The sequence below is a fragment of the Orcinus orca genome, chromosome 1 (assembly GCF_937001465.1).
Source record: "Orcinus orca chromosome 1, mOrcOrc1.1, whole genome shotgun sequence".
NCBI lineage: Eukaryota > Metazoa > Chordata > Mammalia > Artiodactyla > Delphinidae > Orcinus > Orcinus orca.
The window spans coordinates 194774838-194800699 of NC_064559.1; the positions used below are offsets into that span (position 1 = coordinate 194774838).

General features: G+C 49.8%; 1 protein-coding gene across 26 annotated transcripts; it reads left to right on the forward strand.

Annotated features, from left to right (window-relative positions):
* Positions 1 to 4417: 4417 nt before the first annotated feature.
* HTR1D (5-hydroxytryptamine receptor 1D) lies at positions 4418 to 23497 on the forward strand. Of its 26 annotated transcripts, none has more exons than XM_049696822.1 (4): positions 4418 to 4534; positions 10098 to 10181; positions 20282 to 20440; positions 20528 to 23497. In XM_049696822.1, the coding sequence occupies exon 4, from the start codon at positions 21542 to 21544 to the stop codon at positions 22673 to 22675; it is 1134 nt and encodes a 377-aa protein (XP_049552779.1). In that variant the 5' UTR covers positions 4418 to 4534; positions 10098 to 10181; positions 20282 to 20440; positions 20528 to 21541; the 3' UTR covers positions 22676 to 23497. The 26 variants fall into 26 exon arrangements, 15 of the variants coding, with proteins under 15 accessions (XP_049552779.1, XP_049552786.1, XP_049552814.1 ...); XM_049696829.1 differs by having other exon boundaries at positions 4418 to 4497; XR_007471249.1 differs by lacking the exons at positions 4418 to 4534; positions 20282 to 20440; positions 20528 to 23497 and adding exons at positions 4541 to 5149; positions 13647 to 14927; positions 15310 to 17301.
* Positions 23498 to 25862: the final 2365 nt, after the last annotated feature.

Sequence of the window (25862 nt, forward strand, 5' to 3'; positions counted from 1 at the left end):
CCTAACTTCCGTGTCTGGTTCTTCATCCAGCAGCAATCCACAATGGTACTTTCCTGGCAGGGTTACGGAGAGGGGAATGCACGTTAAGCACTTAGCATTGTGCTTGGCACATAAGAACTGCTCAATAAATATTGGTTCCTTTCCTTGACAGATTCTCCATCCTGCCCTTTACCCTTGACACCAGCTGGCAAGGGGCCGTGCTGTACCCCTCTTTGTTGTCCCCTGGTTGAAGCTGAGAACTAATTTCCACTGCTGGAGACTGGTAGCAAACTTGCTTAGTCAGCTCCTGAGTGGTGAGGAGGGAAGAAAACAGGGAGAAGTCTGGGCTTCCGGTTTCCTGAAAAGCCCTCCCCTGGATTCTGATTCCCATGCAGTGCCTGCTCCTCCCTGGCTGGTGCAGCTGTCACCTCTGTCTAGACTGCTCTCCCCTGAAGAAATTGCAAACCGCAGACTGTCTGATGACAAAGCTTGCCCCAGACAGTAGTCCCCTGACACACAATTTGTTCAACCCTCTTCAGAAGAGGGCAAGCCTGGCTCCCACCTCCCAAGCAAGGTGGACTCTATGGGAGCAGGAGTGTCTGGGTGGCTTCTTTCATGCATCTATCCATTCATCCATCCATCGATGGTTGAATGCCTACAGTGTGCCAGACTCAGTGCTGGGCGTTGGGCATGGCTAGGTGAATAACCTCTACCCTTCAGAAACCCATGATGTTGGGGGAGATGGATGCAAAATAATTGTGAAAGGTGTGGCATTCCAATTACAATTACAGTGATAGGGAACACTCACGGAGGGCTTACTGTGTGCCAGGCACTGGGCTATGTACTTAGATGCACAAGTTTAAGTTGGCCCTCATCATAACCCCACGAAGTAGGTACTGTTATTGTGATCATTTTACACATGAGCAAACAGGCTCACAGAATTTAGATACAGTAGGTCCCCTACATACGAACCTTCAAGTTGCAAACTTTCAAAGATGCGAACGTGCATTCGCATGTCCAACCACATAAAGTACTGTATAGAGTACAGTAGTACAGTATCTTTATTTCAAGCCCAGGATGTCCGGAACCCAGTGTAAAAGCAGCAGTGATGTAGCTGGTACGTACTACTGTACTTTTCAAGGTACTGTACTGTAAGATTAAACATGTTTTCTTTATTTCTTGTGTTTGTTTTTTATGTATTTTTTGTATGAAAAGGATTATAAACCTATTACAGTACAGTATTATATAGCCGATTGTGTTAGTTGGGTACCTAGGCTAACTTTGTTGGACTTATGAACGGGCTCTAGGAACAACTCGTTCGTATGTAGGGGACTTGCCATAACCTGCTCAGGGTTGCACAGCTACTGAGCAGTGAAATCAAGGTTCAAATTCAGTCTGATCACTGAGTCAACATTTTTACCCCCCACTCGGCCCTTGGACCTCCACAGGGGGAACCACCATTTCTGTTCAGGAGGAAGGAGAGGAACCCTGCAAAGAAGGGGATTTTGGAGTTGGGCCTTGAGGGATGAGTCATGGTAAGCCAAGGAGGTGTGAGATTCTGGAAATGAGGGGGGATTCTGATCAATGGAAACGAAGGTTAGAACTTTCCACATGGGAGGAAAAGCATGAGCCAGGTTTGAGAAGGCAGGGTACAGAGTGGGAGCAGACTGGGAAGAGCCTGGAATGCCAGGACAAGGGAGTCAGAACCTCTTCAGGAGAGAATGGGGAGGGCCTGGAGCTGTCTGGGCAAGGGATCCATGTGTTTTAGGAAACCCGCTCTCATGAAGCATGGAGGATGGTTTGGAGGGGGGAGGAAGCTGATCAGGAATTGCCCCAGGTTTTTTCATCATGGCAGCAGTAGGGATTGTGATGATTTCCACATGGGTATCACAGTTCAGGGTACCATGGATTGCCAACCTACCCTGTCCAATCATGCCACTCCCTTGCTCAAAGCCCTTCCCTGGCTCCCATGGCCCTCAGGATAAAGCACAGGCTCCTTTACCTGGCATTCAAAGCTCTTCATAAGCTGGCCCCTTCCTGCCTCTCCAGCTGCATCTTGACTACTTCTCCCCACACTAGCAATATCTACAGACTTGCAGTTTCCCTAACCAAATTCTCTCTTTTAGCCCCTGTGCCTTTGCACATGCTGTTCCTTCTACCAGGGAACTTCTCTGCTTTCCTTCCCCCTTCTTTGCTCAGATGCCTCCTACTCGCCCTTCAAGGCTCAGCACAGGGGTGGCCCTTGTTCAACTCCCAGGTAGGGCATGCTGTCCTCTGCATTCCTTACCCGCCCCCACCTCTCTCCCTTCCGCCACACTGCACTGTGCTTAATGGCTTGTGGGTTTTCTCTCCTGGACTCTGAGCTTCCTGAGAGTAGGGACTGTACTTAACACATCCGCTGGCCCAGGGTGAGGTCTGAGAAGCTGAAGTGAACCCTCTCCTGCAGACCCAGCCTTTTCCTTAAACCAGCTTTCCAGGGGCAATGTGCGTCTCCGGCTGCTTTTGTTGTTAAACGATGTCAGCTGTTAGAGTGTGTTGAGATGCTGCACATCCTCGTCCCTTCTGTTTCTCATCACTGGTCAGGGCAGCTTCTGGGGCTGTCAGGGTCTTTCCAGTGAGCACACACAGCCCGGGCATGTCTATATTTTCTCTGCCGTGTGATTTCTGACAGCAGATCTCAGGCTGGTACCTCGGCAGCAGCTACAGGTGCTTGGGCCATGTAGACAGGACCCCTTCCTCCTCTATGAAGCTTCAACTTGGGGCAGCAGCAGCAGTACCTATTTTGGGCAATGCCTACATTTGGCATTGGTCAACCTTCCTACTTCCTTTTTGGGAGAAGAGCCCAGGGCCTGAGTAGAGGGGAGAAGGCCGAGGTGTGGCTGCCGATAATGCCTGTCTATTTGCCAGTGGTTTATTTGCCTGGGATTTGCGTTAAGACAAAAAGAACTTTTGCATTATTGATGATCATTGATCAGAGCCTTCCAAAAAAGAGAGAGATTGAGAGAGAGAGATGAAGGTTCCAGGCCAGTCATCAAACGGTAAACCAGGAGGGTGAGGAGTGGAGAAAAGAGGGGAGGTCCAGGTGGGTAGAGAACTCATGGAGCAGAAGGACACAGAAAGACACTGGAAAGAAAGTCTGGAGAAGCTGCTGAGTTTGGGGTGTACCAGATGTCAAACAGCTGTGTGGGCTGGAAATAAACCAGCAGCAGGGGCTGCTGCTGGCCTCTCCCTACACCCAGTTAAGGAGACTTCACGACAAGAGCTGTTGCCAGGGACAGAGGGTCACTTCATAATGACAGAAGAGTCAGTTCATGAAGATGATATAACAATCCTAGCAGCGGATGCACCTAATAACAAGGCTTGGAAATACATGAAGAACAAGGAGACAAAAAGCCCATAAAGGGACAGAAGGCCAGCTCCCCCTGAGGGCATGAAACTTGGCCATGCCCAGCCCTGAGCCTCTTCCTGAACCTTTCTCCTCCGTCTGTCGTTCCTCTTTGTGCTCAAGACTTCTCTCTTCTCTCAACCCTGGTTCTTAGAACCAGGAAGATTCTTCTCCACACCCCCATCACATGCTGTAACCTGGGGGCTGGGTCCCCTGCTCAGAATCCGCTGTTTGAATGAGCGAGGCAGCTGCCCCTCCCCCCCCTCCGACCTCTACTCCTGCTAATCACTGCCCTTGCCTCGCTGCCCTCACTTGGTGCGTGGTTTCCCCGTAATTCTGCAGGGCTCACTCCCTCACTTCTCATCTTTGCTCAGATGCCACTTTCCCGGGAAGGCCTCCCCTGACCTTCCTGTTCAAAGCCTGCACCTCACTATCTCCTTTCCCGGCTTCATTTTCCTCCACCCTATTTAGCTCTATAAACACTTCATATGTTCTTACTACATTCATGTAAGCTCCATCAGGTCCACACCCGTTTTGTTCACTGTTATGTCCCCAGTGCCTAGAACATGCCTGACCCACAGATCGGTATTTGTTAAATGAAGGGAAAAGAACCTAACTAGGGCTAAGCACAGGGGACAGGGACAGATGGGGGAGGCTAGGCTTTCAGCAAGGGTCTCTGGGCAGGGCCCACCTCTCACCACCCCCTACTCCGGACACAGCCCTTCCTCTCTCCTGCAGGTGGGGACCGGGGAGCACCGAGCTGCGGACTTCCTCACCTCCCTTCCTCAGCGTCTACCCACCCCTGGGCCTGGGGCTGCGGCGACAGCGGAGGCGGGGGTTCGGAGCTCCCGGCCGCCCCGCCGGGACAGGAAGGGGCCGAGTCTCCCTCCTGGCGGGCGGGGGGCAGAGTAGGGAGGGAGCCTCGCGGGTGTGGGGAGGAGCTGGGGGAGGGGAGCGAGGAGGAGCGGCGGGCGCGTGAAGGGGAGAGGGGAGCCGGAGCCGCAGGGCGCAGGGAGGTGGGGCTCGAGAGGGCGCGGGCCAGGAAAGAGCCCCCGGGGCTGGGGGTCACGGCGGAGATGAGGCAGTCGCCGGCGGGGAGACGAGGCGCTGCGCGAGGAAGAGGACCCGGGAGGGTGAGCCAGCGGTCCGCACCTGCGTGTCCGGGAGGGGGTAAGCGCTCGGAGCCCGGTGCCTCCCGGTGTGGGGCGGGGGGGTTGGCGCCGGGGCCCCGGCTGCTCGTAGTCCGGCCGTCCCGGTGGAGTTGGGAGGGGAGGCGGCGCCCTCGTCGGCGCCCCGCTGGCCCGGGCGTCCCGTCTCTCGGCGCCTTCGGACGGGAGGGGCACTCGCCGTAAGGGGGTCCCGGAGGACCTGTCCAGCCGGAGGGGAGCGTCGGGGGGCGCGGCCCGGAGCCCCAGGAGCCCCAGGATGGAGGGTGGACCGAGTCAGCGCCCGGGGTCGGTTGCGGGATCCCTGGCGCGCGTTCTGGGAGATCTGGCTGGGCGGGGGGCGCCCCTCGGGCGGGGGGCTGCGACGCCCCCACGTAGCCCCTGGCGGCCGAGGGCAGCCGGGCGCCGCCCCCTGCCGGCCAGGTCCGAGCGCCGCAGGGTCGCCCCTTTCTGGAGCGGAGTTGGAGGAGCGTCTAGTGTGGAGCCTCGGCTTCCAGACCCGGAGCCCGGCGGCCCTGACTTGCTTTGTGACCTTGGGCGGGTCACTGCGTCTCTTCGAGCCTCAGTTTGCACATCTATCAAATGGAGAGGATAAGTCTCCCACCCTGCAGGATCTGTGGTAAAAAAATGAGATGCCTTATGAATGCCTTTTTATAAACTGTAGAGTTCTATACAAATCCCAGTTAATTACATAATGTCAGAAATGGAAGGTCACTAAGAAATCTGATTTATTGCAGATGCAGAGAGTGGGGAATAAATCTTGCCCAAGGTCAAACTGCTTGTAAAAGAATATAAGACTGAAGCCCCTTGCCTCACTAGCTCTGGTGAGGTTCAAGGGTTAAGAGCAGGGGCTCTCAGTCAGACTGGCTGCATCAGCAAACAGGGCTTGGCTGTTTACGAGCTGTGTGAGCTTGGGAAAGCCCTTAACCTCTTCTGAGCCTTGGTTTCCTCCCATGTGAAATAGGGATTAGAATGGTCACCTCACAGGGTTGCTGTGCAAGTCAAATAGGGTCATTGCTCAGCACAGCACCTGGCATTGGTGGCCATCACGGCTCTGGTTGGCAGGAGCAACCTCTCACTCTCTGCCTTGGAGTCAGCGTCCAGGGTTTTCTAATCGGCCACACCTCGTGGGTCTTTGCTGTCTTCTGGGTGGCGCAGCCACGGCCAGGGTCTAAGCTTTCCTCACAAGGACATCAAGGGACTCTTAACCAACAGTAGCCAGCAAAACCATTTGGGCAGCTGGGCCTTCTACAGCCTTTGGTCTGTCCAGCTGGTGGGGAGAAGTGGGTGGCCTTTGTCATGGAGGCATCGGGAAGCCAGGAACTAGAGGATGGCATGGGAGGGGGCTGGCTACCTGGACATGACTGGCAGGCCCTAGGGCCTCTTCCCCTCCTAATGGTGCCTAGGACAGGCCCAGAAATACAGAGATGCTTCCTCAGTTGGTCAGTTACCTGATGGATAAATAATGAGGGTGGATACCCCGGGTCATCCCTTCCCTCCTAGACCACAGGTAGATGATTGTTCTTTTTGGCAAGAGTGATACGAATGTGAGCTGAAATACAGATTCTCAAAGCTGGGAATTCCCAGGACCTGAGAGGTCCCTCTCTTTGCACAGACGGCTTCCACCCGAGGCCCGCAGAGGGGCAGGGGCGTGCCAAGGTCATCAGTGTCCTCCAGGAAGCTGAATTCAGCAAACACTGTTCAGTCTTTGACTTTCTCTGCTGATCGCTCCTTCCCCTCGAAACACTGTCTTCTCCTGGCTCCTGTGACTTAACACTGTCGTATTTTTCTTCTTGGTCTCTGTTGTTTTTCCAGATTCAGCCTCCTTTCTACAGCCATTAACCGCTCTGCTCTCCCAGGCCCTCCTGTCTCGTAGAAGATGCTCTCCCTGGGTGATCTCATCCACCCCGTTGGCTCTAGTTACCCACTCTGTGCACATGGCTCATAAATGTGTGTTTGTTGTCAGCCAGGCACTGTTCTAGGCCCTGGGGTTACAGTGATGAGCTGACAGAAGGTGCATGGGTGGGGAGGGGCAGGGGAAACAAGCAATAAACAAACAGGCAGGAAATATCAGATATGGTAAAGTGCTAAAATGAGCATGAAGCAGGGTGATATAGTAAAGGATGAGATACTTTATGTTGTCTGGTCAAAGCTTTGCCAAGGAGGTGATATTTAAGGAGAGGGCTGGTAAAAGATGAGGTCAGAGAGGTACCTGGAGGGGGCAGTGGGTGAATCATGTAGGGACTTGCAGGCCATGGTGAGGATTTTGGATTATATTCTGAGATGGGAGCCATTGGATAGTTTTAAACAGAAGAGAGGGAATGCTGTTATTTCTCCTCGGCTCATTTGAGCCTTACATGAAGAGTTACTCTATATTGATTGTGAGCCTATTGTGCTCTGGTCACTGGAGTGGGGAGGAAATAGGTAGGTCTTCAAGGAGCTTCCAGGCACAGGCATAAGAGGCACAAACAAACCTGGAGTCAGGCGAGAGTTCAAAGGATGGAGATTTTGCATCCAGTTGACCAAGGAAGGCTTCCTGGAGGAAGCAGCTTTGAGAAGGGCCTCAGAGAGCAGATTATAATAGATATGTGGGAAGGGGAATGGGAAACATTGTTCTTCCAGGCAGAGGAACAGCCTGAACCAAGACACAGATGCCCCAAGTGTGTGTAGAGAAGTCAGGGGAAAGGAGACAGAACCCGTGGGGGGAGTGAGAGCCCGGCTAGGTAGCTAGGGAGTCCGGGCTCTCCAGAGCAAGGCCCATTTATTTGCTGTGTGACCTTGAGCCAATTGCGTTACATTTCTGAGCCTCAGCTTCCTCATTCCTAAAAGGGAAATAAATGTTTAAATGCTGGGGGAGAGAAGGAAGGAGGGAGGATGCCAAGTGTTGGGGATGGGTGAGTAAGACCAGGATAATGCCTACAAAGGAAGCAAAGCTGGGGTAGGGTGGAAGATAGTGGCTCAGCTGAGTTTGGGTTCCCTATGAGACATCCAGGAGGGATGAACAAAGGACATTTGTGGCCAGTGGCACAAAGCACGGGGCTGGGGAGCAAAGGTAAAATTGTCAGTGTGCTTCTTTCATTCATTCTTTGAGTAAATCACTGCAGAACCACTATAAGTATTGAGCCCCAAACATACAGCTGTGAACAAAAGCGGACTCTGCTCCAGGAAGTTGCCATCTTGTGGGGAGAGAGACCCACAAGCACTGGATGCAGGATGATGAGAACTGTACAGTATGAACAATGTCATGAGGTACCGGCTGGCACAGAGGAGAGAGGCCAACCTCACTTCGGTGGAAGGAGTAGACACGTTTCCGCAAAGAGAAGACAGTTGAATTTGATCCCGAGGGTGATATCAGAGTTGAATGGGTGAATGAGGCAGAGGGTACCCCACACAGGTCCCTGGGCTTCGTGACACACATGTCCCCCTCCCTTCTGGAACTCAAGTCCAACAGGGAGACAGGCAGTCAGCAAGTGAGCCCAGTCTAGGGCAGTCCAGTGTGATGTGTAATAAGGACACCAGTGGGACAGGGAGGAGGGATGATCAATTCCATCCCTAGGGTCCAGAGGAACCCCCAGAGAGGGTGGAGGAGACAAGAGGAAGGGCATTCCAGGAAGCGGGAATAGCCCGTGCAAAGGCTCAGAGGAGTGAGAGAAGCGCAGGAGGAGGTCTCAGCCAAACTGGAGGTGGGGTCTCTTGCTGAGCGCAGGTCAACAGGAGGATGAGAGGAGAGGCCTGGCCTGTGCAATCTCTGTACAGGTAAGCAACAGGAAATGAAGAAAAAGGATTTGGGGTGCATGGCAGGGAAGGTTTTCCCAAGCTGTAGTCCCGTGGAATAGGTGTCACTGGCCCCAGGTCCTCTTCACTTGCTAATTCTATTTGTCCTCCAGTGCTCAGCTTCAAAGCCACTTTCACCTGGGGATCTTAGGGCTGCCGCAGCTTACATGTCCTCCCTACTTTCCCGTGGTTCCCTGCATGCACCACTGTCATCCTCTGTGGTCCCAGGTCCCAGGAGGGTTTCCCCAGGGCCATGGTGTCTCCCTAAGAGCAGGGTCCACATCTGTGTTGCTCTTGGCAACATGTGATAGGCCTTTTTTTTTTTTTTTTTGCTGCGCAGCGCAGCTTGTGGGATCTTACTTCCCCAATCAGGGATTGATGAACCCATGCCTCCTGCAATGGAAGCGCGGAGTCCTAACCACTGGACAACCAGGGAATTCCTGTGAAAGGCTTTAAGTAATTCGCTATTGAACGGATGAGGAAACAGGCTCAGACAGGTTGAGTAACTTGCCCAAGGTCGCAGAGCTAATAAATGGCAGAGCTGGGAAACAAGTTCAGTTTACCTAACTCCAAAGCACTATCTGACTCCAAAGCTTATGTTCTAATCACGGCTGTATTATGCCTCCCAGCAGGGAAAGCAGGTGATGAATCCCGTAAACACCAACAAATTCAGTGTTTAATTTCTAGGAAATGAATTCCTGTTGTTAGTACCCTGCGCATCCAGTCTGGAGAAGACAGCCTCTCCTCCGTCCTGAAAACAGTTTCACTCCATCGGCTCAAGTGCTTTCTGGGGACCCAGATGTGTAGCATCTGGCAGGGAGGGGCAGGTTGAGCTCCAGGACCCGGGGGTGCAGCCCTTAAAGTTTCTTGCAGAGTGTGGTCTGTCCTGCCACTCTGCTCCCAGGATTGCTCCCCTAGGATGGAAACTCAGATGGGAGGCGGGGAGAGAATTTGAAAATACCAAAAGCGTATGGTGTGAAATGGGCATGAGAGCGTCTGGATACTCCTGTCCTGGATGCTGCTGCAAACAGGAGACAGTGGATGGAAAGGAGCATGGATGGGAGTCTGAAGACTTGGTCTCTGCCTGTAATTCACGGTGTGACCTTGGGCAAGTGTCTTACCCTTTCTCTCCCTATCGGCACCATCAGGGAGTTGGAGTGGATGATGCCTAAGAGTCCTTCCTGCTGTGACACTCTGAGATCCTTCTTGAATCCCAGGGCTGACATTACTATCACCCCTCACACAACTCAGTGTGGTCAGTGGAGCAGCAGATCACCTGGGAGCCTCTCTGAAATGCAGACTCTCAGGTCCTGCTCCAGACCCCCAGAATCAGAATCTGCATTTTATACATTTATTTATTTTTATTTTATTTTATTTATTTTTGGCTGCCTTGGGTCTTTGTTGCTGCGCGCTGGCCTTCTCTAGTTGCGGCGAGCGGGGGCTACCCTTTGTTGCAGTGCGCGGGTTTCTCATTGCAGTGGCTTCTCTTGTTGTGGAGCACGGGCTCTAGGCGCGCGGGCTTCAGTAGTTGTGGCACGCGGGCTTCAGTAGTTGTGGATCGCGGGCTCCAGAGTGCAGGCTCAGTAGTTGTGGCACACGGGCTTAGTTGCTCCGCGGCATGTGGGATCTTCCCGGGCCAGGGCTTAAACCCATGTCCCCTGCAGGCGGATTCTTAACCACTGCGCCACCGAGGAAAGCCCAGAGTCTGCATTTTAAATAAGATCTTCGGTAATGCATGTGCACATTCTTAGCCACCTTCCCACCTTTCTCTTTGGGCCATGCTGGAAAAACAGGCAGAAGATTGCGTGCTGAGTGCGGGCTGAAGGTGTCTGTGCACCCTCCCATCACTGGACCTGGCAGAGATAGACCCCATTCAGGTGAGAGTGATGGAGCCCAGCTCATAACAGGGACCCAGCAGAGATTTTTTGAATGTGAGCCGGCACATATGGTTAAATATTTGTGAATGCATAAGGGAGTGGAACTGACTTGACTCGGCACCTTTTATGAGTGATGGAGCTTGGAATTGAGCAAGCCAGTTTCCAATTCTAGATCTATAGTGCCCTAGCTTTGGGGCCTTAGGCAAACCAGTTCTCTGAGCTTCAGATCCCTTCCCTGGGAAATTACTATAATAGCACCAACTTCAGAGGGTTGTGGTCGGACTTAAATGAGTTGACATAGGGGAAGTGCTTAGAACAATGCCTGGGACTTCCCTGGTGGTCCAGTGGTTAAGACTCCGCGCTCCCAATGCAGGGGGCCCAGGTTAGATCCCTGATCAGGGAACTAGATCCTGCATGCCACAACTAAGAACTCGCATGCCACAACTAAAAAGATCCCATACACTGCAACTAATACCCGGCACAGACAAATAAATAAATAAATATTTAAAAAAAAAAAAACCTGCCTGGCACATAGTAAGCTCTTAATAATGTTGGTCATTAATTTACTACTACTGCTATTCCAGCCCTTGCCCACACAGCACCGGGTACTGTCCCAACCCTTTCCTGGGATTGCACTGTTTCATGAAAACAGAGTCCCAAAATGACCCCTAGGGGGCGATATCACCCCTGTTGTAAAGACCGGTTCTAGAGCGGTGCTATCCAATAGGAATACAATTCAGGCCACAAATGTAATTTTAGATCTAGAAAATTTAGAGGTAGCCACGTTTTAAAAAAGTGAAATTAATTTCAATTATATATTTTACTTACTCAATATATCCAAGGTATTATCATGTAACTGATATAAAAATTATTAATGAGATATTTTACATTCTTGTTTGAACTAAGTTTTGAAACCCAGGCTGTTTTACACTTAAAGCAGCACATCTCAGTGGCCACATTTCAAGCTCTCAATGCCCGCATGTGGCCAATAGTGACTATTCTAGAGTTTCTCAGCGCTGGCTCTGAATCCCAGCTGTGCCACGTATTGCCTATGTGGCCTTGGGCTAGTCATTTCACCTCTGTGGATCTCAGTTTCTTCATCTGTAAAGTGGGGAAAACAACTCTGCCCCAAGGAGTAGTCTTAGGGGCAGATGGTGAGAGTTTAAAACTTCTTTGCCCTCTTTCTCACAAGCATGGGAGAATTCAGTGAGAGCCTTTGTACAATGCATTTAGTCATTCAAGGTGGTCCCTTCCCTGTTGAAGGCTGGTAATTGACCCAGCGCAAGGCTGAAAGTAGGAAGGGGTTGGAGTTTCATGTTTCCCTAACTGTTACAAAGGCTTTGGAAACAAGCTTTACCTGTCTTTGACTTTTTAAAGATAACAAGCTTGCCGGTGATGAAGATAACCAGAGATCATCCAGACCAGTGGCTTCCAAACCTGGCTACACCCTAGAAACATGTGGGGAGCTTTGAACAATTACAGTGTCTGGGCTCTACCCCTCAGGGGTTGAAGCCTGGACATCTGTTTGTTTGTTTAACAGCATTTGTATTTTTTTAAAGTTCCCCCAGGTGATTCTGATGCACAGCAAGAGACTCTCTGATCTGGTCCAACCCTCTCATTTTCAAGATAGAGAAACTGAGGCCCAGACGAGGAACTGTCTTTTGTAAGGTCACAGAGAATTAGTAGCAGAACCAAGCTAAAGCCCAGGGCTCCCATCTCTCAGTCCATTTCTCAGGGCCCATTTCTCACCAGTTCATGGAGCCTTTTATAAACACTTATTGACCTCTTGCTCTGGGCCAGCTGTCAGGGCTATAGGAGCTAAATAAGATATGGTCCCTGCACTCAATGTCCAGTGATGGAGACAGTGCTGTGCGGCTGTGGGCATCCAGAAGAGGGGTATCTAACCCTGAGGAAGCTGTCCTGGGGAAAGCTTAGATAAGGCTTCATGGGGAGATGCCAGAGCTTAGTCCTGAAGGGTGACTTAATTTCCAGACAGAGACAAAGGTGTAGAGCAGGAAACAGCACTGGGACATGGGTATGGCAGCAGGATGCTGGCAGAAAAACAAGCAGATCTGTGCTGCTACAGTGTGAAGGTCACAGCCAGCTAGGTTCAGAGGTGATGCTGGAAATGTAATTAAAGACCAGTTCATGAAGGGTCTCTTAAACCAAGCCATGGAGCTGAGACTTAATCCCGGGTGCAGTGGGAGCCACTGTAGGGTTTTAAGGGAGTGACATGGTCAGACTTTTAGTTAAAAGGAGGATTCCGGGTGTGATGTGGTAACAGAATGGAAAGGAGTTGAGGCAGGGAGACCATTTAAGCCGAGAAAATTTTGGCCTGAAACAAGACAGTGGCAACAGGGATAGAGAAGAAGGAAAAGAGCCAAGGCAGAGTTAGCTTTCGGCAGTGGAACTGATAGAGTTTAGTAATTCAGTGAAAGAGGGGACTGTATCAGTCAGCTATGGCTGTGTAACAAGCCACCCTCAAACTCAGTGGATTAAAACAATAACATTTATTACTACAACTCATGCATCTGGAGATTGACTGACTTAATCTGAAATGGGCTGGGCATTTCTGCTATTTTAGCTGGGCTCACACATGCATCTACCCATCAGCTGAGGAGCTCTGTTCTCTGTGGGGATTTGCTGGGGCCTTTAGTGTGAGCAGCTCTGCTCCACATGTTTGTCTCCTCCTCTTGGGACCGGTGGCTAGCCCACACACATTCTTCTCACGGAGATGGCAGAGTGCAAGGGGAAACATGCACAGCGTCTTGACTAGATTTGGAATCGGTTCACTGTCACCTCTGCCTCACTCTGTTGGCCATAGCAAGTCCATGCTGAGCCCAGAATCCAGGAGCAAGGAAATATACACCTCGTCTTGACAGGGTAAGATGGAGGCAGCATGGGGTAGTGGAAGCATTGAGCTGAGCTAGGAGAAAGGTGGAACTTTGTGATCTTGGGCAAGACACCCACCTCTCTAGGCCTTAGCAATCTCAGCTGATTAGATTGGATTATATCATTTTTTAAAATTAATTATTATTTATTTATTTTTACTTTTTGGCTGTGTTGGGTCTTCGTTGCTGCACGCGGGCTTTCTGTAGCTGCAGCAAGAGGGGGCTACTCTTCCCTGCGGTGCGCGGGCTTCTCATTTCGGTGGCTTCTCTGGTTGTGGAGCACAGGCTCTAGGCGTGTGGGCTTCAGTAGTTGTGGCGCACAGGCTCAGTAGTTGTGGTGCACAGGCTCAGTTGCTCCGCGGCACGTGGGATCTTCCTAGACCAGGGATCGAACCCGTGTCCCCTGCATTGGCAGGCGGATTCTTAACCACTGCACCACCAGGGAAGTTCCTGTTATGAACAATTCTTGCACATGCCTTTTGGTGAACAGCTGTACATGTTTTTACTGGGTATATAACTGGGAGTAGAAGTTCTGGGTCAGAGGTTTGGCTACTTGTTTGTTTGTTTTTTTTAGCCATGAGGCATGTGGGATCCTAGTTCCCTGACCAGAGATCAAACCCGTGCCCCCTGCACTGGAAGCATGGAGTCCCAACCACTGGACTGCCAGGGAAGTCCCTTGGCTACTTTTTATTTTTTGACATTTTCCAGATTTTATAATTGGAGAAACTGAGGTGAAAGGTTGACTTGCTCAAGAAACTGATTAAATTTCAAAACTTGCATTCATTTACAGATAGAGAGACTGATTGATTGATAGAAACACACATTAAAACTTCTCAGTCTTCCTCTCTTTATTTCACTCGCATGACACCCCCGGGAGATAGACTTGATACCCTGATTTTACAGAGAAGACTCAGACTGTGGGAGGTCCCATGAGATAGAGAGAATGAGATGAAATAACAGCTGTGGATGTACTTTGTGGAAATCATTCTCAGATTTGTGGAGGATTTGCCCGTCCAGGGCGCACTCATCCGTACCACACAGCTTCCAGAGAAAGAACAGGCATGAATTCCTCTGTGGGGGATTGATTCTACTGCAACAAATCTTTATCACAGGGCTTCCCTGGTGGCGCAGTGGTTGAGAGTCCGCCTGCTGATGCAGGGGACACGGGTTCGTGCCCCGGTCCGGGAAGATCCCACATGCCGCGGAGCGGCTGGGCCCGTGAGCCGTGGCTGCTGGGCCTGCCTGCTCGTCTGGAGCCTGTGCTCCGCAATGGGAGAGGCCACAACAGTGAGAGGCCCGCGTACCGCAAAAAAACAAACAAACAAAATCTATCACAGCCTTGTTTTTTTTTTCCTTCCTCCAAAAGGATGGGACTGGCTTCTGAGAATACATTAAGCCCATACATCCTGTTTGTTTCTGGCAAGGTTTTACGACTCGCTTAGTTAAAGATCCTTCCGAAAGGGGAGGTGACTGATCTTCCTGCAGTCTGGAGGAAGCCTTAGTTAAGAGTGATAAAAAGGGCACCTGTGGTATGGCAGCCACTGTGCCTTCCTGGAATCCACATAGCAGTTCTGGGAAAAAGGTGCTGGGACCCCATTTACAGATGCGAAGAAAAGCGCAGGAGGTGAAATGACTTGCCTCCATCCCACAGTAGGGATTGTTTGGTGGGAAGGAACTGAAAATCCTCTGTCTGATTTCTTTCTCAGGGCCTGGTGTGTCCATTTGAACTGACTCAACTAGGAAAAGTGCAAGTTGCTACAAATGAAGTTTCCTGGGTCTAGGGGCTGCTCATGGACATATAAGGATAAGGAGTATCACTGGGCTTGGAAGGCTCCTTCCTCCTCTCCTAGGGCAGGTGGTTCCCCTCTCTCTCTGCTCCTTTCTCTGCTCCGTTCTCCCGCCTCTCTCTGCAGACCTGTTTTTGTTTTGCTTTGTGTTTTTGGTTTGTTTACTTACGGCTTTTCTGCTCCCCGCCACCACTTGCCCTGGCTTTGGTCATGGCTGTGACCCGACTCTCGCCCCAGCATCCTTAGCTTTCAAGTTGCTTCCCCTCCATCATCTATCCACCCAGCTGCTTACAACCTCCAATCTAAATTCCCCAGAGAGAATCTGCTGGCTTGTTTTGACTCACATGTCCACCCTGGTCCAGTCAGCTGTGGTCAGAGGTGGTCTGTGGACCAAGTAGGGATTGGGACCCAGGTCTGTCTGCCTGCTTTTTCTCCTCCATCCCTCTGCAGAGATGCTGGAGCTGGAGGATGCATGGTATGGCTAGAATCTGTGTGATCTGGATTCCAGGGAAGATGCTGCTGGGCTCTGGAGAGGCTGAGGAGGGTCCTTGCTGCTGCTGTGAGGGCTCTCAGAAGTGTGGTGGGCAGGGGAGAAGCTCCCTGGTATGGCTGGTAGTTCTGACAATGACAGACATCACTCACTAAAACGGACAGTGATGCCTTGTTTCTAGTGAGGGAAGAGACCTTGTTGCCTGGAGACCTGAACATGGTTGGATACATCCTAGAGAAACCAGAGAAGTCATCATTTACTATGTTGGGCATTTGGGTCCATGTTCTTACCAGTTCTCCCCAAACTCCGGTGAGGTATGAAGTATCACCTCCATCACTGAGTGACTTACCCAATGGCCACAGTGAGGAAAAGGAGAAACGGGGATTGGGGTCTGAGCCTGCCTGACCTAAAATGTATGCTTTTAGCCACTCCCTCCAGCTCTGTTACCATGGTTACATTTGTTCAGGATGCTACAGTTACAGCACATCACATACATGATCTTACTGGAACTACTAAACACCCCTTTGGGGCAGCACAGCCATGCTAATGTTCCCATTTTACCAATGAAGAAACTGAGGGTCAAAGAGAAATCATGCCTTGCCCATGATTACCCTGCTGGTCAGTGGCAGAGATGGGATCAGAACCCAGATCTTTGGAACCAGGATGTATGGATAGGTATTAATGTATGAAAATCAATGTATCAGTGCTGGTAGTGGGGTTCTCTTTTTTTATAATGTACAAAATTAAGAAGAATTACAGATATATCATTCCCTACAAAAGAGTGTATATAAATATATACATAAAACATACTTACAGATTAAAGACTAACAATAAACCTCCATGTACTCACCACCACCTTAAAAACCAGAACATCACTGATACCTTTAAAACCCTTCCACGATGATTACATCCCCTCTTCTTTTCCCCTCTAGTGGTAACCACTATCCTGAATTTTATTTTATTATTATTATTTTTAATTATTTTATTTATTTTTGGCTTCGTTGGGTCTTCTTTGCTGCACAGAGGCTTTCTCTAGTTGCAGCAAGTGGGGGCTACTCTTTGTTGCAGTGCGCAGGCTTCTCATCGCGGTGGCTTTTCTTGTTGCAGAGCACGGACTCTAGGCACGCGGGCTTCAGTGGTTGCAGCGCACAGGCTCAGTAGTTGTGGCACACGGGCTTAGTTGCTCCGCGGCATGTGAGATCTTCCCGGACCAGAGATTAAACATTTGTCCCTTGCATTGGCAGTCAGATTCTTAACCACTGTGCCGCCAGGGAAGTCCCTTTATTTTTTATTTATTTACTTATTTTTGGCCGCACCACGCGGCTTGCGGGATCTTAGTTCCCCGACCAGGGATCAAACTTGAGCCCCCTGCAGCGAAAGCCCTGAGTCTTAACCACTGGACCACCAGGAAATTCCCCTGAATTTTATATTTAACATTTCCTTGCTTTTCCTTATGGCTTTGCCACATATGTTAATATCCTTAAACAGTTTGTTTCTTCTGGCATGTTTTTGACGTTGGCACTGTTATGTGTGTGAGAGTCATCCATTATGATGCGTGTGCTTTGGTTTACTCAGTCTTGCTTCTCTGTAGCACCCGTCATAGGAATATGCCACATTCTGCCATTCTGCTGCTGATGGACGATTGGGTGGTTTCCAGTTGTTTGCTGTTACAGTCAGTACCACCTTAACTATTCTCGTTCCTCTCTGCTGGGGAACACATCAAAGAGTTTCTCTGTCTTATATACCTGGGAGTGAAATTACTGGGCTGTGAGGTAGTCATTACATTTTTAGATTTACGGCATAAGGCCAAATTGTTTGCTAACAAGGCTCCTCTAATTTATACTCTGCTAGTGGGAGGTGACAATTCCTGTTGGGCCACATCTTTACCAAACTGACATGACGTGATCAGATTAAAATTTTTTACCTATCTGCTGGATGAAGATAGTATCTCACTGTTGTTTGAATTTGTATTTTTTATCTTATTATTTGAAATGTGATGGGAAAGAGGTGGTTGACTCTAGAGCCGTAGTCTGTATCTCCAAATGTAGCTGGATTGTGGGAAATTCCCCCAAATTTGTTCCAGTTGGAGAAAGATGGCAGTCAGGAGATAGCCCCAGAATCGTGTGAATTCCTGCAAAACTCCAGCCCAGCATTCCTGCCCGAGGCAATCCACCCCGTCCTTCTTCCCAAGATGTCACCCACCAGCCTCTCAGGCCTTTCTGAGCCCACGCCTTTCACTGGAATGAGGTCATTGGAATCCCTGGAACCCAAGGAGTGACCGCCAGGGTTTGTGGGGCAAGCACACCAGCCTTCCTTGAGAAATGACGGCACCTCGCTCACCCAGACCGTCTGGAGGGAAGAAAATTCCAAGCAGTCCAGCCCGACTCCACATTTTCCCTGTGAACCGAAGTGGGAGGAAATAGGCCTTTGGGGAGGAGCACGAGGCAAGGAGAGGGCTGGGGTGGCAGGAGGGAATCACTGTTTTCACTTATCATTGTGAGATCCCAAACCAGCTTCTCTCCTAGAAGCAAACATGCCTTAAGGCTTTGCTTCCTGAATTGAGGCAGTGTGGAGAAGCATGGAAATTTCAGAGCTGGCCCTGGACCCGGTTTTTCCACTTGCACGTGGACGACCTTGGGCAGGTGACTTCACCTTTCTGAGCACTGATTGGTTTATTTGTAGGCTAGGGGTCCTAGGTGGAGTTGGCCCCAGGGCTAACTCAATGCCTGGAACATACCAAGAGCCCCATGAAAGATAGTATGATAATATTCCTCAAACTTTGGGAATGTTTTAGAGCAGGTGGCTTAAGATGGGTTTTCTTAAACTGAAGCTGTTTCCCCTCCTCGAGGCAGATATTTTTTAAAGACGAAGCATGATTTTGGGAAGTGGGAGGGAAACTACCACATTGCACATTTAGCTTCTTAATGTTTTAAATCAGTCAATCAATAGGCATAGACTGAACCTTCCCAACAAAGCCCTGAGCCAAGCAGAATGAAGGAAGTAGGATGATAATGATTCTTGACACTTCTCAGCCTTTTAGTGGGTTTCAAAGGCCGACCTTGCCCAGAGCAGTGAAAGCTCCACAGCAGCCCTGGGTGCCATATGGGGTGGCTCCTGTTTCGGGAAGAAATCTGAGACCTAAGGACTTGCCCAAAGTCATACAGGAAGGCTGGGGTAGAATAAGGATTAGAGCCCAGATTGCCCCAGTCCAAGCCAAACCCTCCCCTGTGCCCTGCTGCCTCCCATGCCCGGTGCCAGCCACCGCCTGAGCACTGTCCCCTGCCCACCTCTGCTCTCTGCACTCCAGCCTCTGGGCCTTTACTCTTGCCTTTCCAGCCACCAGGAATGCCATCCCTCCCGACCTTGGCTACTGAAACCCTTCTCCTTAATGTAGGCAGCCAGTAGAACAATACACAGGCCTTAAGAATGATATTGTGCGGACTTCCCTGCTGGCACAGTGGTTAAGAATCCGCGCGCCAGGGCTTCCCTGGTGGCGCAGTGGTTGGGAGTCCGCCTGCCGATGCAGGGAACATGGGTTCGTGCCCCGGTCCGGGAGGCTCCCGCATGCCACGGAGCGGCTAGGCCCGTGAGCCATGGCCGCTTAGCCTGCGCGTCTGGAGCCTGTGCTACGCAACGGGAGAGGCCACAGCAGTGAGAGGACCGCGTACCACAAAAAAAAAGAAAAAAAAAAAAGAATCCGCCCGCCAATGCAGGGGACACGGGTTCGATCCCTAGTCCGGGAAGATCCCACCTGCCGTAGAGCAGCTAAGCCCACGCACCACAAATACTGAGCCTGCGCGCCGCAACTCCTGAAGCCCGCGTGCCTAGAGCCCTTGCTCCACAACAAGAGAAGCCACCGCAATGAGAAGCCCGCACACCCTAATGGAGAGTAGCCCCCGTTCACTGCAACTAGAGAAAGCCCACGTGCAGCAACGAAGACCCAATGCAACCAAAAATAAATAAATAAAGATGAATAAAATTATTTAAAAAAGGAAAAACAGGGGACTTCCCTGGTGGTCCAGTGGTTAAGATTCCATGCTCCCAATGCAGGGGCATGGATTCAATCCCTGGTTGGGGAACTAAGATCCCGCATGCCCCACAGTGTGGCCTAAAAAATAATAACAACGAATAAATAAATAAACATACAAACTATGAAAAATTCATACATAATAATTATGATCACATTTTTTTAAAGTACATGTATATATATGTATTCTGTCTTGCCAGCTCCATCTCAGGGTCTTTGAAGCTACATGTCTGCTTCCCTTGCTGGGCTGTGAATGCTTTTAGGGCAAGACCTGTTTGCTAAGCTGACCTGGAAGAGAGAAAATGAATCATAGGGATTCCTGGTGGAGTTGTAGCGTTCCACGCAAGGCAGGGGGAGACACAGTGGGGGCTGTGGACGAGGCTAGGGGGTCTTGGCATTCTTCTTGCCAACCCCATGCCCCATGGACTTCAGACCCCAGGACTTGCCCCTGTCCTAAATACTGAAACCCAGATTCAAGTCCCGAGACACAGAGGAGAAAAGAAAATGATTCTTTAAGATTTTTTTTGTGACTAAATTTCCAGTTTTCATTTGGAAAGCCAAATGTATTTTCTGGATTTGAACTTTCACCATGAAAAATGCTCTGGGGTTTTTATTTTGGCAGTTCATTTCTTTGCTTAACAAAAAGGTGGTTTGGTTTGGTTTGGTTTTGAGTCATGCATGCTCACTCTAGGAAATTTGGAAAATTCATATGAATAGAAGAAAGTTCACTGCCCCCCTCCCCAATTTGTAGAGAAATAAACTGTAACAATTTGGTATCTTTCCAAGCGGCCTCTGTGTGTGTGTGTGTGTGTGTGTGTGTGTGTGTGTGTGTGTGTGTAGAGTTATTTTGTTTAGTTTCCATTGTTGCTGAATAAATAGGATGATTTCTGATTCACAATTTACAGAACTGGTTTCATGTCCTTGTAACAAGCCTGTGATGCTTCCAGCAGCTGTGACACTTTGCCCCCTCTGGGGATTGTGGGGGTGGGCACGTCGCGCTCCCCTGGATTCTCCTCACACTTGTGAGAGTGCCAGTTACGCTGCACCGCTGCCAACACTAAACAGTATCCTTTTAATCTTAGAGTTAATCTCAAGTGTCTAAATTGTCCTTCTAGAGGCTAACTCTACTTTTTTTTTTCCTTAACCCCCAGAACTTCTGAACACGTGCCCTCCTCGATGAACCCACGGTGATCTCTTTGTTTTGCCTTCTCCCAGCTCATGCATTCTTCAAGTCTTGGTAACCGGAATGTTTTGTCTGTTTGGGCTCCAGACGTTCAGTGGGACAGGAACCAAAGTTAAGTACCTCATGACACGTCCAGACGAACCTGAGAAAATTGGGAGCTGTTGACTGCACTGCCTCTCTGAATCAGCTGGTACTTCTTTTTGTCTCTAGTTTTAAAAGCTCCCCAGAGGGGACTTGCCTGGTGGCACAGTGGTTAAGAATCTGCCTGCCAATGCAGGAGACACGGGTTCGATCCCTGGTCCGGGAAGATCCCACATGCAGCGGAGCAACTAAGCCCGTGCGCCACAACTACTGAGGCTGTGCTCTAGAGCCCGTGCTCCACAACAAGAGAAGCCACAGCAATGAGAAGCCCGCCCACCGCAACAAAGAGTAGCCCCCTCTCGTGCAACTAGAGAAAGCCCAGGTGCAGCAACGAAGACCCAAACACAGCCAAAAATTAATTAATTAATTTAAAAAAAAAAAAGCTCCCCAGAGGCGACCTGAAAGCCAGAATCTTCTCAGCATAGGATGGAGGAAATTATTCTGAAGTTCTCATTAAACACATTTATCTCTCAAGCTTTGGAAGGAGCCAAAATGCCAAAGGCAAGAATTCCAGAGCACTGCCTACACTGTTTTGATATCCTGGTAAATGTCTAACAAATCTAGCATGTGTCCTCTAGGCCTGACCAGTTGCTGGGCAAAGTTCCAGAACAGTGAGACATCTTGGGATTCATCTGGTTTAGGAAAGACCTTTAACTACTAGGTGGTAGTCACCTCAATGTTCTTTAAATAGTCAGGTTTTGAGGTCTTTTCACTGGGGTCTGTTCTGATGGCTGCCTCCCACCAGCGTGAAACAGAAGGATGACCTTATTCTGTGAGCAGAACAACTGTGAAGGAAGTAGCTGCATGTGTGAAAGGCTGTGGGAAGAGAGAGCCACCTACAATGTCCCCACCAAACCAGTCAGTGGAAGGCCTTCTGCAGGGAGCTCCCAACAGATCCCTGAATGCCACAGAAACCCCAGGGGCTTGGGATGCAGGGACCCTCCAAGCCCTCAAGATTTCTCTTGCTGTGGTCCTTTCCATCACCACACTGGCCACAGTCCTTTCCAACGCCTTTGTGCTTACCACCATCTTCCTGACCAGGAAGCTCCACACCCCAGCCAACTATCTCATTGGCTCCCTGGCCATGACTGACCTCTTAGTTTCCATCTTGGTCATGCCCATCAGCATCGCATATACCACCACTCACACCTGGAACTTTGGCCAACTCCTGTGTGACATCTGGCTGTCTTCTGACATCACGTGCTGCACAGCCTCCATCCTGCATCTCTGTGTCATTGCTCTGGACAGGTACTGGGCCATCACTGATGCCTTGGAGTATAGTAAACGCCGGACAGCAGGCCGTGCAGTCGCCATGATTGCCATCGTCTGGGCCATCTCCATCCGCATCTCCATCCCACCGCTCTTTTGGCGGCAGGCCAAAGCTCAGGAAGAGATGTCGGACTGCCTGGTGAACACTTCTCAGATCTCCCACACCATCTATTCCACCTGTGGGGCCTTCTACATCCCGTCTGTGTTGCTCATCATCCTCTATGGCCGGATCTACACGGCCGCCCGGAACCGCATCCTGAATCCGCCATCCCTCTGCGGGAAGCGCTTTACCACAGCCCGTCTCATCACAGGCTCTGCGGGGTCCTCGCTCTGCTCGCTCAATCCCAGCCTTCACGAGGGGCACTCTCATTCCGCCGGCTCCCCTCTCTTTTTTAACCACGTGAAGATCAAGCTTGCGGATAGTGTCCTGGAGCGCCAGAGGATTTCTGCTGCCCGAGAGAGGAAAGCCACTAAAACCCTGGGGATCATTCTGGGGGCCTTTATCATCTGCTGGCTGCCCTTCTTTGTTGCATCTCTGGTCCTCCCCGTCTGCCGGGACTCCTGCTGGATCCACCCAGCCCTTTCTGACTTTTTCACCTGGCTAGGCTATCTAAACTCCCTCATCAATCCAACAATCTATAGTGTGTTTAACGAAGACTTTCAGCAAGCATTTCAGAAAGTCGTCCATTTCGGGAAAGCCTCTTAGTCTTGTTTGGTGGCAACTCTTGTTATCTTTTATGTCCTGTAACCCAACTGGAATTGTCTTTTTTATTTTTCCTGAGAGTTGGGTTAGTCCTGATATCTTGGGTTTTGGTTCAATCAATAGAATTGTTCAGCATTCTTTTTTGCTGCTGTTTTCTTGACCTCTGAGCCACCCAAAGCTGGGCAGCTGTGTAAAATGCAACAAGACCTCACTTAGTATATTTTCACAGTTCATCCATGTTGGAAAGAATGTGACCACAGGTTTCCCCATTGATGCAATTCAGGCAGAAAGCTGCCTGACCCTGTAGGAAGACCCCAGGCTCAAAGCGGGAGGCTTTCTGGTCTACGTAAGTTTTGTATGGAGCTTAAAAGAGGGTAGATGAGATTAATGACCTGAGTTGAAAGAGAATTTGGAGTCAGGTGGATGGGTTTCCATTCCATATGGCACCTTAATTGGAAAGTAACACCCAAGTATCAATATTTCTTCCGCTGAGTCCTTCTTAGATTGAATCTTCCTTAGTTCATGGGGAGAGATTCAGCATTGGAGGTGCCAATGATACAGAGTGACAGAGAGAGATTCAGAAGCCAGGGGCAGGGGAGTGGGATGGCTGGAACCAGATATCTACCCTGTGCCTATCCTTCCCCAGTTTCCCTGCACCATCTTAATGTTCTGAAGTTAAAACCCACAGTTACCCCCATTGAAGTAGATTGACAGGATTTGCACCTACCAAGCTTGGAATACCATTCTGAATTTTGTTCCTATATCCCATTCTCTTTAGAGACCTTAAGCTGTTGAGTATTGTCAAATAAAAAGCATGAAACATCATGATCAGCAAAGCCTCAAAGGGGTAATTTTTCCCCGTCTCCCTGGACATAGAAACCTTTCAATTCAATTCAGTCTCTAGCATTTATTGAGCACCTACCACATGCCAGGCCCTGTGCCAGAGTCCTGGTAGTTATTATTTCATTGGAGCCTCATAACAATGGAAGTCAGTGTAACATGATGATTACCACTGAGGACCTAATGCCTCAGTTCAAATCCAAGTACTACCAATTTCTAGCTGGGTGACCTTGGACAGGTTTCTTAATCCCTCTTTGCCTCACTTCCCTCAAATGTAAAATGAGGAAAATAATGGGTATATTATTGTATATTTTAATACAGTGCTTGGCCTAAGAGCTCTTATCATTTTCGAGATACAGAAACTCACCTGCCCAAGGTCAAGCCATATAAAAATAGCAGCTGCTATGTATTGAGTGCCTGCAATGCTCCTTACATACAATTTCTGGTTTGCTTTTCATCCTCATTTTGCAATAAAGAAACTTGCCTATGGTTAGGGAAGATTTCATAAAGAGGTGACACATCAGCAGACTCCCGAAAGATGAGCCTTTTGGGGATGGGAGACTAAGGAAGGGGAGGTGTGATGAAGCCTCGTGGGGGAGATGGGGCAGAGCAAAGGAAGGTAGGGAGGGTCACGCCAGGTGGAGAAAAGAGCAGGAACAGAGCCTGGGAGGCCTGTAATGCTCCATGGGGTCTCTGGGCATAGGGAGAAGGGAGTCGGGAATATGGAACATCAGAAAGGGAGAAAAAAGGAGGGATGCCAAGATAAGGGTAGGGGAGCACCCAGAGGAGTCTTGTGCTGACCTTGAAGTTTCTGCTGGACATCTCACAGTGTGGTCCCTGGACCATCTGCATCAGAATCTCCCAGGGAGACTCCGTCAACATTGAATTTCTGGTCCCTAACTCAGACTCACTACGTCAGAATCTCTGGCAGTGAAACCCAGGAATCTGTTTTAAATAAACCTCTCTCCACTTCTTGCACTAGGTGATTTCTAGGCACTAGATTGTTCCCAAATTTCTAAAACCACTGTGTTAGTGACTTGCTCACCCCGTGGGGGCCCTCCCTGAGCCCAGAGACACGTCTCAGCATGCTCACTGCTCTCCTCTGCTCCCCGCGTGCCCTTCCCTACTTTCCTTTAAGGCTGTGCTCTTCCCCACCTCTTCCATCTCGCTTTGGGCCATCTTCCTGATCTGATCTGGGAAAGATCAAGAATCCAGAGACTGGACAGGGAACTATGTACATACAGTGTGTCTCAGTGGTTAAAGGCACAGGCTTTGAGGTCAGAAATACATGGGGTTGGGGCTTCCCTGGTGGCGCAGTGGTTGAGAGTCCGCCTGCCGATGCGGGGGACATGGGTTCGTGCCCCGGTCCAGGAAGATCCCACATGCCGCGGAGCGGTTGGGCCCGTGAGCCATGGCCACTGAGCCTGCGCGTCCGGAGCCTGTGCTCCGCAATGGGAGAGGCCACAACAGTGAGAGGCCCGCGTACCGCAAAAAAAAAAAAAAAAAAAGGAATACGTGGGGTTGGATCCCGGTTCTGCCATTTATCAACTGTGTGACCTGGGGCAAGTCCCCTAATCTCTCTGTGCTCCAGTTTCTTCATCTGTTAAATGGAGTTGTCAGTATTTAAGCCATAGGATCTTTGTGAGGATTAAATGAGGCAGTGATTTGCAAAATGCTTCACACAGTGCCTGGCACGTAAGTGCTCAGTAAAATGCCACCTGTTACTATTTGAGAGCTTTGAGCCAATTACAAAAGAGGCTCAAATGCCACCACCTCGAGGCCTTCCCTAACTGTCTAGAACAAAGGTTGGTAAAGCTTTAAAGGTTGGTAAAGCTTTATTGGTAAGATGTGGCACATATATACAATGGAATCTTACTTAGCCATAAAAAGAAACGAAATTGAGTTATTTGTAGTGAGGTGGATGGACCTAGAGTCTGTCATACAGACTGAAGTAAGTCAGAAAGAGAAAGACAAATACCGTATGCTAACACGTATATATGGAATCTAAGAAAAAAAAATGTCATGAAGAACCTAGGGGTAAGACAGGAATAAAGACACAGACCTACTAGAGAACGGACTTGAGGATATGGGGAGGGGGAAGGGTGAGCTGTGACAAAGCGAGAGAGAGGCATGGACATATATACACTACCAAACGTAAGGTAGATAGCTAGTGGGAAGCAGCCGCATAGCACAGGGAGATCAGCTCAGTGCTTTGTGATGCGTGGGATAGGGAGGGTGGGAGGGAGGGAGACGCAAGAGGGAAGAGATATGGAAACATATGTATATGTATAACTGATTCACTTTGTTATAAAGCAGAAACTAACACACCATTGTAAAGCAATTATAGTCC